General features: G+C 48.0%; 1 protein-coding gene across 2 annotated transcripts in view; it reads left to right on the forward strand.

The window, feature by feature from the left end:
- The window catches only part of Zmynd12 (zinc finger MYND-type containing 12), a 29,508-nt gene extending 22,089 nt beyond the window's left edge, over window positions 1-7,419 (forward strand). For both annotated transcript variants that reach the window (XM_052175660.1, XM_052175661.1), the window contains 3 exons: window positions 2,281-2,392; window positions 3,880-4,025; window positions 7,216-7,419. In XM_052175660.1, the coding sequence (XP_052031620.1) occupies window positions 2,281-2,392; window positions 3,880-4,025; window positions 7,216-7,338 (381 nt within the window). In that variant the 3' untranslated portion in view covers window positions 7,339-7,419. The remainder of the gene's footprint in view (window positions 1-2,280; window positions 2,393-3,879; window positions 4,026-7,215) is intronic.
- Window positions 7,420-12,223: the final 4,804 nt, after the last annotated feature.

Raw genomic sequence — 12,223 nt, forward strand, 5'->3', positions numbered from 1 at the left:
TGCACCCCAGCTCCCCACCCCCTCATAAGTAAGTGTAGATTTAAGTTTTTAAAATTATGCTTTTTTATAGCGTCTATTCCAAATACTCATCGTGTTTTATGTTATCCCTTAGGAAAGGGATTGGGATATATAAACGTTTATAATACTTTGTGAGTATTTTATATTGAATATAGTTAAATATTGTTTCTTTTTTTTATTTGATATATTCTTTATTTTCATTTCAAATGATTTCCCCTTTCCTAGATCCCCCCTCCCTGAAAGTCCCATAAGCCCTTTTCCCTCCGCCTATTCCCCAATCCACCCCTTCTCACTTCCCTGTCCTGGTATTCCCCTATACTGCTGCCATGTAAAAATAAAATAAAATAAAATTATGCTTATATATATATATATATAATATATATTATATTAACTGTTAGTGCCTGTGCGCATGCTCTATGTCACACTGAAGTTTCCCCTCCCCCATGTGGGCGGGAAATGGAGTTCTCATGATCATACTTGGCCGCAGTCACCTTTACTGTTGAGGCTCCTTCCTAGCCTCCTGAGTGTCTGTCTATCTGTCTGTCTGTCTGTTTACCTATGTATTTTACATTCCAACTGCAGTTTCCCCTCTGTTCTCTCCTCCCAGTCCCCCCTCCCTGACCTCCTCTTCCCCATCCACTCCTCCCTTTCTCTTCAGAAAAGGGCAGGCCTTCCCTGGATGTAAAACAGCCATGGCAAGTCAAGGCAGATCCTCTCCAGTTAAGTCTAGATGAGGGAGCCCTGTATGGAGAAAGGTCAGCCCAGCCGGTCTCAAAGGCAGACAGACGGCAGAGTCAGAGACAGACAGTCCCTGCTCCCACTCTTAGGAGTCTCACAAGCAGACCAGTCTACACACCTGAATCATGTGCAGAGAGCCTGGATCAGCCCATGCAGGCTCCCTGCTTGGCTCGGTCTCTGTGAGCTCCTGTGGGCCCAGGTTAGTTGACTCTGTTTGGTTTTTTGTATATTATTATTATTATTATTATTATATCTCTAGTTAGTCTTGGCTGACCTAGAACTCACTATATAGACCAGGCTGTCCTTAAACTCACAGAGATCCCTCTGACTCTACTTGATGAGTGATAGAATTAAAGCCTTGGACCACCACACCCAGCATAAAATGTGTGTGTGTGTGTGTGTGTGTGTAGCTGTGTATGTTTGTATGTAGAGGTCACAGTCCTGCCTTAGGTGTTATTTCTCAGACACCATCCACAGGGTTTCTCTTACCCAGTAGACTACAGTGGTTGGCCAGGAAGCCCCAGGGGTCCTCTAGTCTCTGCTCCCCAACACCAACATTTACAAGCTTGTGCCATTGCACTTATTTTCAGTGGGTGCTGGGATTTGAACTCGGGTCCTCATGCTTGCACAGGCAGTACTTTCTCAGCTGAACTTTCTCGCCTGCCTCCAAAACTCTTTCTATGTAAAAACTTTCAGTCTCTGAAACACCAGTTATCCATTCAGTAATTGTCACTTAGGTGGCAACCATGTCTGTATGGGATGGAGGCCATCATGCTGTGACTGTGGGTTTCTATTTCTTAGGAAAAGGTGCTTTTTGGTGTAGCTGAGCACCAGGGAACTTTGGAGCCAGACAGGACTGGGTATGCAGCCAGGCTGTGCCTTTGTCTGCTTTTCCCTAAAGTTAAGTGTGTTGGTAACTTCTCTAAGCTTCCATTACGTGTAGATAGAAGTAATAAGTACGTGCTTCACAGTAGGAACTGTCCATTGCTGTGAACCAAGGCATCTCTCATAAAGGCAAACATTTACTTGGGATTGGCTTAGAGGTTCAGAGGGGTTCAGTCCATTATTACCATGGAGGGAAGCTTGGCGACATCCAGGCAGACGTGGTGCTCAAGGGGCTGAAAGTTCTCACATCTTGATCCAAGGGCAGCCGGGAGATTAGAATTCCTCACTGGACAGAGCTTAAGCATTAAGAGACCTCAAAGCCAACCCCCACAGTGACACGCCTACTCAAACCAGGCCTCATCTCCCACTGTGGGCCAAGCATTCAAACACATGAGTCTATGGGGACCGAACCTAATTGAACTACCACAGTAGCCATTGATCCTAACCCAGGCAGGGCTGCCCGGATGAGCCTGTCTAGACCTCGTCTGGACTCCCAGGGCTCCCTCTGCTTCCAAGCACAGTAAGAGTGAGAACTGTGAGTTTCAGGAAGCCTGGCCTTGCTCAGCATGTTCCCAGCTGGCTGGTTACTGGCTCACGCTGACCTGACCTGCTGGTCTGATCACCCTGCTTTCCCAACAGGTCTCAGAGATTTGGTATTCATATCTGAACAGTCACTATCAAGACCTCTTACAGGCTCGTTCCCAACAAACAGATTTACTGGGCAAACAGTTTGTGAATGACACCGGCTTGGGTAAGTGGCAGGTCTAGCGAACCAAGAGTGGCTTTTCCTCCCTAACACTCTGTTCTCACAGAGCCTGTCGGCACCACTTTCCCCATTGTAGAGGTGGAGAGAAGATGGAGACATAGGGCTCAAAGAGTTTGAACCAATGTCACACATAATCAACCCTCAGCAGGCTGGTAAGGGCAGACTTAGAGAAAACCCTGGTGGTTTCTGCCTAGCATCTGCTTCTTCGTTTTCCCTCCAGCGTACACAAGCCCAGTGAAGCTCTGCAGAAGTCGCCTGGTTGATTCCTTCTGACAAGGTCTCCCTCCTTTTCAGGGTGTGAGGTCCTCAGTGTCAGGGCAAGACTTGAGCCATCCCCCCACACCAAGGCCCAGCAAAGGGCTGCATATTGGTAGCACTGTGTGTGGCCATTGCCCTCCAAGATGGTAAAGAGAAGGGGGATCTAGTTCCACTCACGAGCCACCCCCCTCCTGGTACAATGATGACACAGAGCGCATTGGCAGCACAAAGGAACAAGTCACAGGTACAGATCATAGCAGGTGTCCCAGAGTGAAGACGCAGAGATCTGTGGGTGGCCCTGAAAGGGTGACTTTGAAGGCAAGACTTTAAGCTAAGGTTTAGAAAGTTAGCAACCTGGTTCAGTTTCCTCATCAGGAAAGTGATTCACATTGTAGTAGAAACATAGCCACACACAGGTAGCCACACACAGGTAGCCACACATGGGTAGCCACACACGTGTTAAGCCATGTTAGCATCATGGGTTTGTGCTGTTTGCCTTTCTCTCCGCTTATTACTTACACATGTGCTCTTCAGTGCCAGCCCATAACGGCTGTACAATAATTGGCTGCACAGAAACAAAAGCTTCTGGGAAGAAGTTGTTTATAATCCCAGCATTTAGGCAGGGGCAGAGGTAGAGGGATCAGAAGTCCAAAGCCAGCCTGGGCTACATAGCAAGTCTGATACCAGTCTGGGTTACATGAGACCATGTTTCAATAAAATATAAACAAACAAGAAAAAAGTCTCTGGGGCTGTTGGTCAGCTGTCTTGACCTTTGGAGGAGGAATTAGCGGGGCTGCAACTGGAGCTGGGCTGAAGGATCCCAAGGAATCTGACCTGACCAATTCTCTGTATTAGAAGCTCAGGGGGGCTCAGCCTCTGAAATAGAAACCTTAGCAGCTTTGGGCGTGGTCCAATACTGACCTGCTAGACAGAGTTCGAGAGCTAAAGCAAGGACAGGGGTGTTAGTGTGTGTGTGTGTGTGTGTGTGTGTGTGTGTAGATGCAGCCTGTCCCATGCAGCCAGCTCCAGCAAGCCTATTTCTGTTCCTGGGGTTACAAGCCATACCTGGTTTTCTGAACTGGGGTCCTCGTGGTCACATTAGCAAGCTTTCTTACCCAGTAAACTACCAAGCCGCCCCCAGTTCGCCCCGCCCCCACTTCGCCCCGCCCCCAAGCCTGCAAGACTTGTGTTTCTTTTCTCCTCTTCCATTGTAGATGAAGCCCAGGAAGCCGAAGCCATTCGGATCCTAACTTCAATCCTGATCATTCAAGAGTCTACTTCCACCAAAGCACCCCAAAAAAGCATCCTTATTCTGAAGACCCTGAGCATACTTTACTATCTGATGTTGGAGTTTTCAAAGGTAAGCTCCCCCAAGAGCAGCTCCTGTCTAGATGGAGATAGCGAAGCATCTAGAAGTTCCATTCAGCTATGCTTTGCCCACTGCCCGGGTCCAGGTTTCACTGGTTGTGTAATGGACTCTGGATTTCCTCTCTGGGGTAGGGGGAGGCATGTTCCAGAGCTGCATGGAGAAACTGAATTGGGGGGCAGTTCAAGGAGGGGACATCTGCATGCAGGAAAGTTCTGAGGATCCTTGTACAGGCTGAAGTGGCAGCTGTGTACCCAGCTCCCTGTTGCTGTGAGCATTTAGGCAGACAGGAACTCCCCTGCAACTGTTAAAAAGGACGCCAGCCACTGGCCAAAGCCCTCTGCATGGCTGGCATGCTTAATTACCATCCCTTCTTTATAGATAAGGAAACTAAAGCACAGAAAGGCTTGGTTATGTTCCCAATATCTTATAAACAGTAACTGGTCTATCACAGGCTATTGATTGATTCATCCATTCAAGTATTTTCTGAGCATCTACCACTTAAAAGGCTTTCTGCCCAGAATGGAGCAGACGGTAGCAAACAATGAGACAAATCAGTTCTCTGTAGAATTTAGGACTTTTGGAGGAAATAAGCTACTATAATTATACATGTAAATGTGTACTATCATCTCAGAAAGTAAAAAGTGCTATAAAGAAAAATAGAGGAGAAGCGGGGGTAGGGGGTATATGTATGGGGTGGGGATGTGTGAGGGGGTGGGGCTGTGTGAGGGGGTGGGGGCATGTGTGAAGGGTGGGGGCGTGTGTTGGGGGGTGGGCCATGTTGAGGGGTGGGGCCGTGTTGAGGGGGGATTGGGGGATGGGGCCATTTGTGAGGGGTGGGGCTGTGTTAGGGGTGGGGGCATATGTTGGTGTGTGTGTGTGAGAGGTGGGAGCATGTGTGGGGGTGGGGAGTGTATGAGGGGTGGGGGCATGTGGGAGGGCATGTGTTGGGGTGGGGCCGTGTGTAAGAGGTGGGGTGTGTGTGAGGGGTTGGGGGCATGTGTGGGGGTGGGGCGTATATGAAGGGTGGGACATGTGTGAGGGGTGGGGATGTGTGAGGCCTTTCTGTGTGGGCAACATGGGGAATTCCACAATCTCCTCACAACTTCATCTCTTCCCTCCTTTTCTTCAGCAAATTTTGTTAAGCACTGGGAACCTGGTGCTCTGTAAAGGGTCTGAAGGAGCTCAATATGGTCACAAGAGTGTGACAGTGAAGCTCAGGGCACTGTGGGAGCACAGAAGAGGGGTGTGAATTCTGGAATTCTGGGAGACATAATGAGTAAGAAAAGTGTCCAACAACATTTCAAATTAACATTGGCTAATAGCCTTTTCTACAGGTCAGGGTCCACCTGGGGGAAGCCATCACACCAAAGCTTGCTAAGGATGTTAGGTTTATTGACAGTGCTTAGACAAAAGAGCCCATCTGAAAATTGAGAGTCAACACCTCGTTTCCTCTGGGTCTAAAACCATCACTATCTAAAACCTCAAAGTCCCCGCCCTCTTTGTTTGATTCCTGTTGCTGTATCAAAGCACCATGACCAAAAGCAACTTGGTGGAGAAGAGGGTTTTTATTTCAGCTTACACCTCCAGTCACAGTCTATCTTCGAGGGAAGTCAGGGCAAAACTGAAGCAGAAACCATGAAGGAATGATACCTCCTGGCTCATTCCCTTCTACAGCCCAGGCCCACCTCTTCAGGGATGGTGCTGCCAGTGGCCTGGGCCCCACATCAGTCCCCAATCAGAACGGTCTCTCACAGGCAGGGCCACAGGTCAGTCTGACCAAGGCCATTCTTCACCTGAGCTCCTCCCTTTTCAGGAGGCCCCAGGACACTCACTACCACCTCTGCACGTCAATGTCTCTTTCCACTTTCTCTGGTTCTCTGGCATACATGAATGCTTAAGGTTCTGTCATAAGCGGCTGAGTGTGGCGGTGCACACATGTAATCTCAGTTCAGGTGTGGGTCCTGCTTCGCTCCTGCCCTTGGAGTATCCAGGCACCACTGCGGGCCTGGCCAGAGTGACAGGGACAAGGCTTGTCTGGGCGGGGGACTTCATGGGACTTGTTCCAGCCCAGTGAGTGTCTAGGAGAGAAAGCCTTCTCCCCGAGGATTCTCAGGGTTACAGCTCTTCTCTACAGTGGGACGTGAAACAACTCTTCTAGACATTCTGTGAAAGTTCCTCTTGACCTGCAGATAACAAGGGCTATATAAACCTTGGGGAGGAGGTAGAGTTTTCAGGGAGATTGTATACATTATTAGCCGGGGCTGAGGTGCTGGACATGCTTTATTCACATGAAGAGCGATTCCAGGTAATTTGGCCAAGGCTGAGTGGGGGGTCAGTAGGGCTACAGGCCCCCCCAGGGGCATGCAGGCCTAGATCAGCTAGGGAGTGGTCCTTACTCTTGCTGGTCTCAAGATGACACTGGGCATATCTCAACCTCACTCTTGCTTCAGGCCCATGTTGTGCCCACCTGCCACCCACTCCCACCCCCCATCCACGCCACCTTCCCACCCCCCACTCTCCCACCTCCCATCCACCGCCACCCTCCCAACCCCCACTCTCCCACCACCGTGCTCCCCTAACCCAAGCTTCCTGACTCAGGAAGTAGAGGCAGTAGGACCATTAAGTTCAAGGTCATCCTCAACTATACAGTAAATTTGAGGCCAGCCTGGGCTATGGGAGAACCTGTCTCAAAACAACCCCCCAGTATCATCATGTTTTTCTTATTCACTGTGCTTATTGTCTTTCCTGCTCTGTGTAAGTTTGCAAGGACACAGGTTTCTGTGTATGTCGGTCCCTGGCAGGCAGCAGACAGCTGATAAATAGAAAGGGCAGAGAGAATAGAAACCCAGAGGCTGCCCTGAGACAGACATCCCATGAAGCCTCTGTCCAAGTCAGAATTCTGGGCCCCAGGGGTCTCTGGGATATTTTACTTGCGGCACCAGTGAGCCGTCTGCCTCTTGGCCCCGGCCCACGGCCCATGGCCCACCACTATCCCGCTATCTCTCACCCTGCTAAGGAGGTGCGCCTGTGTGTCCTTTTCTGGTCAAATCAGGTGAGAGTTCCTTGGCTGGGGAGGGAAGGTGATTTCTTCTCCCCAGTTTCTGAGCTAAACACAAAATCAGTTTCTCATTGTTATTCTTTCCTGAGGCTGCTTCCGCTTAGCACTGCAATTGTGTTTCAGGCGAAGGAATACTCCATGAAAGCCCTCAGTCTAGCTGAAACCTACGGCAGTGGGGAGGAGCAAAGGGCTATTCAAGAGTTGCTGAATGTCATCTCAGCCGAGGAAAAGCAGTTCATGACCTAGAGAGCACCTTGCTGGTGCTGCTGGGGGCTGTGGAGCTGCTCACAGGTCCTCTGGCCTGCCCCCACCCCTCCCCGGGGGACTTCTGAGGGACTGTGATCCTATTAGTGTGTGATGTATAGAGCTTTGGGCACAGTGTTCAATAAAACTGCTGTTTATCATGACCTTGCCCTGGGCTTTTCATGCTTCTGACGGCTCTGGGTAATAGATTGTTACACTGCTGGATTGGTGCTTGTAATTACACTACAAACAGTTCATCATGCTCCCTGCAAGCCCCACCCCCACCCCCAGAAGTGTTCTTCCTAGTCTTTCTCCAAGTGAGAGGATGAAGGGTAGATTATATTGGAGCAGTTTCTCTGTCCCAAAATTAAGTTTGCATTAATTCAAGCGGACTGTGGGAAAAAAAATATCCATTATAATCCCTAGAGCAATTCTTGAGAAGGTTCAAAATAGTTAAGAATTAACAAATGGATTAAAACAATATACTAGAAAAGTATCTACTTAGTGAAAGTGGAACAGAGAGATAAAAAATATGTGAAACAGAGAAGGAAGGACAAATCATAGGTGTAAGGGAGTTCCAGGGAGCACTGGCGAAGACACCATCTGAAGCAGGCACAAGCCATCTGTATCTTCTAAAGGAGAATTAACCTTCCACCATCCCACCCCCACCTCCGCCAAAGACCTGGTAATGCAGAAGACAGACTGGGTCTCCACACCAGGCATGCCTAATTGTAAAGCTCAGGTCTCTAGTAATAGCTTTCTGACATGCATGCACAAATACACCTCTTGAGGACTTTGGACACAGCCCATCCTGGCTTACCTCCTTTGTTAGAGTCTACAGTTGCCTGGCATAGTGGTCCTCTCCTTTAATCCCAACACCTTGGAGGTAGAGACAGGTGGATCTCAGTGAATTCAAGGCCAGCCTGATCTGAAGAGAGTTCTAGGATAGCCTGGGCTATATAGAGAGACCTGCCTCAAAACAAACAAAAACCTACTAGGCTTAAATATCTGATCTTACTTTATGGTTCTTTTTTGTCTGATAAATTCTGTTTTTCTCTTCCTTTTGGATTGATGATTTTTTCCTCATTGCATTACAAAGGTGCCATTTTGCTTTACTCCATCCTCGGTCGGTTTGTTGTGTTTCTGGGTTTAGTGATTACCCTCAGAAACCTGCGCACTCACCTGAGTCCTGTCAAAGCCTTGCTCCAGGGCTGGGACGGAGCACAAGGTAGGCTGCTTTCTTGGCCCTCGGATACCCCGGGTTGAGATCCTCAGAACCACGTGAACGGGGCAAGAGAGCACACACCTGCCATTAGGAGCATCAGAGGTTCAAGGTCATTCTCAGTTACATAGAAAGTTTGAGGCCAGCCTGGACTATATAACATTCTGTCTCAAAAAAAAAAAAATTAAAATCTGGTCTGTAGAGATGGGCTGGAGGTCAAGGGCACTTGCTGCTCTTCCAGAGGAGCTGGGTTCAGTTCTCAGCACCCACATAGGGCTTCTCACAACTGCCTGTAACTCCAGCCACAGGCATTCAGCACCTTCTTTGGATTCGGCAGGCAGGGTGTCTTCATTCCATTGCTGTGAAGAGACACCGTGACCACAGCAACTTTTATGAAGGCAAACATTTAATTGGGAGTGGCTTACAGTTTCTGGGGTTTGGCCCATTATCATCAAGGCAGGAAGCATGGCAGCATCCAGACAGACATGGTGCTGGAGAGAAGGAGCTGAGACATCTGATCCATAGGCATCAGATGGAGACTGTGCACCACACTGGACATAGCTTGAACATTTAAGACCTCAAAGCCTGTCCCCACACAGTGATACACCTCCTCCAACAAAGCCATTCCCCCTGATAGTGCCACTCCCCGTAGGCCAAGCATTCTTACAGTCTATAGGGGTCATTCCTACTCAGTCCACCACACAGGGCATGCCTGGGGCATACACTTACACAAACATGCATGTAGAATAAATAAAATTATTTTTTTCTGTTTTTATGAGATAAGATCTCACTATGTAGCCCCGGTAACCATGGAATTCTTTATGAAGACTGGCTGGTCTCAGAATCACCATGATCTCTCTTGAGTGCTCGGGTTAAAGGCCTGTGCCAGCACACTGGGCCCCAAAACAAATCTTACAAAAACAAAACAAACCCTTAAACTTAATCATTTCTCCTGCAACATACAAAGTCTTTACAATCTCTGAGCCACATTTACCACCCCACTTGTATACTGATATTTACCTTAAATAAATCTTAAACCCACGGCCTTATTATTATTTTATAAAGTCTCCAGATTCTTGCTTTTCCTGCTTCCTGCCTGGGCTCACATTGCTGATGAATCATTTAGTATTTCCTATAATGAGGTCTCTGATGGCAAATTCTTAAGTTCCCTTTCCTAATCTGAAAGTGGTTTTCGTTTGCCATCATCTCTGGGCTCCTCAGTGAAGATGCACCTTATCTTCATATGTGATATGCTGATACCTAAAGCGCCTAATTCCTAAGAGCTTTGTCAAAGGTGGTTTACTTGATCCCAGACTATACCAGGTTGAAAAGAGTGTGCTCTCTGGTGATACAGGGACCCTTCATCGAGTGGCTAAGCTTCCCACCAGGCCATCATGTCTTTCTTTTGCATTGAAATCGTCACAGTGAAATTTAATGTTTTCAAAGGCAGGACTGAGGTATTATCCCTGAAAGCCCAAAAGGCAGCCTTGGGTGGGGCGGGGCATTCTCTCTCTGTTGCAAGCACACACTTGGGGTTACAAATTACATCATGTCTGGGAACCTATGTTTATCAAAGGTCATTCTGAGGAGGTGACCTGCGTTCTTACATGAGTAACACTTTAATTGTGAATCCTGGACTGGTGCTGTTTCAAAGGGCCTCGGATGACCACAAGTCTCCCCAAATGGCTCCACAACCCCTAGGTCTCACCATGTCCTGCTGCAGCTCCAGGCACAGATGGGGTGACTCTGTGTTCACAATGACTGCGAGAAACGTCATCCTTCAAGCCCAAGAGCTCACATGAAACAAACATTTGGCAAAGATGTGTTTCAAAAATGATGACGCAGCATGATTTGAGTGACAAACTTGCCTCCGTTTCACTCGATACAGTGTCTGCCCCAATCTATCAGATCAATGGCAATGTGGTGGAGATCCGTATTTTATGTTTGTTCATATTCAAACACAGATTCAATGGCTAATGAGGTGGGAGTGGTAGACTGGTGCATGGTGGTAAAGGCACTTGCCTCCAAACCTGACCACCCGACTCCTGTCCCCAGGACCCACACAGTGGAAGGACACAACCAATTCCTCCCACCACCACTCCTCTACACACACAGTTCCTTAGTGTGTGCACCATGGTATGCGCATGTGCATGCACGTGCACACACAGACACATACACACATGCACACACATGTGTGCACGCACGCGCGCGCGCACACACACACACACACACACACGCAATGGATGGGTGAATAAATGCAATTTAAAAAGTTTCAAAATAGCTAATATATAAGTGTGCAACCAGTCATAACTTTTAAAATCATAAAAACAAGGTTATTAATTGAGCCACGACTAAACAGTACCCATGTTGTTATTTGCTGGCTAACTTTTGTCAGGTTTTTAGATTTCCCCAGAGATCTTGATAAATAGGGTTGGGAAAAGGGAGAGGTAACAAAAGAGCTCATAGTTTGACAACTAAATCTCACTACAAGAAACACAGTTGTATGTAAGGGGGCAGCAGGGGAAAATAAACCGAAAATGACTGCTGGGATTTTTTCCCCTGGCTTGAGCCAGCTGCTGGCGTTGTGCACCCAGGTGCAAAGCCCCAGAGAGCAGGGGGAACATGGATACTGTTGGGATATAGTGACTTGGAGATGCTTATGAGACAGTGGGGAGCTGAGAGGCAAGTAACTGGAGATTTAGGAAAGGAACCAGAGTTCAAGAGAGAAATTTGAGATTGTCACGTGATTGGTCATGAATACCTTGGAAATAGAGATCACATAGGGAAGGAAGAGAAGAAAGCCCAAGTGAGGAAACTGAACCCATGTTGGAGCTGAGGCAGAGAGGCCCTGGAGGCCGACACACAGTCTCAGAACTCCCACGATGCCTTGCTTCCTCCCAGCTCCCCACTCCCTGTTCATTCTACCACATAGGCTTTATCGTTTTCTCTATACATCTCTACTCTTTTCTGAACCTTGAAAGTAAGTTGCAGATATGATGCCATTTTAGCCCCCAATATATATTTCTAATAAGAAAAAACAAGTGCATTGCCTTGGTCTCATCAGGCAATTGACATTCCAGTCCAATTATCCTAGCCATGTCTTTGATAACAAGAAATACCTGGTTGTTGTATTTCTTTGGTTATAGACTTTGGGATCAACAGGGTTTTGCTTCTCAAATGTTCTCTTGCTTTGAGGATTTCAGCCAAGCTAGTCTAAGAAAGAAGTATACAAGGAAGGCTAAAGATCTGAGTCACTGAGCTAAACCATCCTATGCTTGGTTGAAGAGCATGAGGCATGGGAGAAGCCTGTTCTCTGAGTTAGGAAGTGTCTGCAGTGACAGCAACAGCCCATGGAGAAGCAGTGGGTATCCGTGATAGGGACAGGTGGGACCAGGAACAGGAAGCAGCTGGGCGGACCCAGAACACCACAGGACACCAGGAGTCAAAGGAGAGGCAGTCTCAATGTCTTCCAGCTTAGGGATGTTATAATCAGCCCAAAGATCTCTCCACTGGGCCCCACTTTACCCATTTTTGCCAGACAAGGTGGCCAGGCGGCAATCACTACCTTTTCCTAATACCTCTTGCCATGACAATCCCGCTGGCCTACTATGGGGCTCTGTGGAGTTCTGGGTGCCTGGGCTAATCAGAATATGGACTGAGAATTAA

Source organism: Apodemus sylvaticus, chromosome 3 (genome assembly GCF_947179515.1).
Source record: "Apodemus sylvaticus chromosome 3, mApoSyl1.1, whole genome shotgun sequence".
Lineage (NCBI taxonomy): Eukaryota > Metazoa > Chordata > Mammalia > Rodentia > Muridae > Apodemus > Apodemus sylvaticus.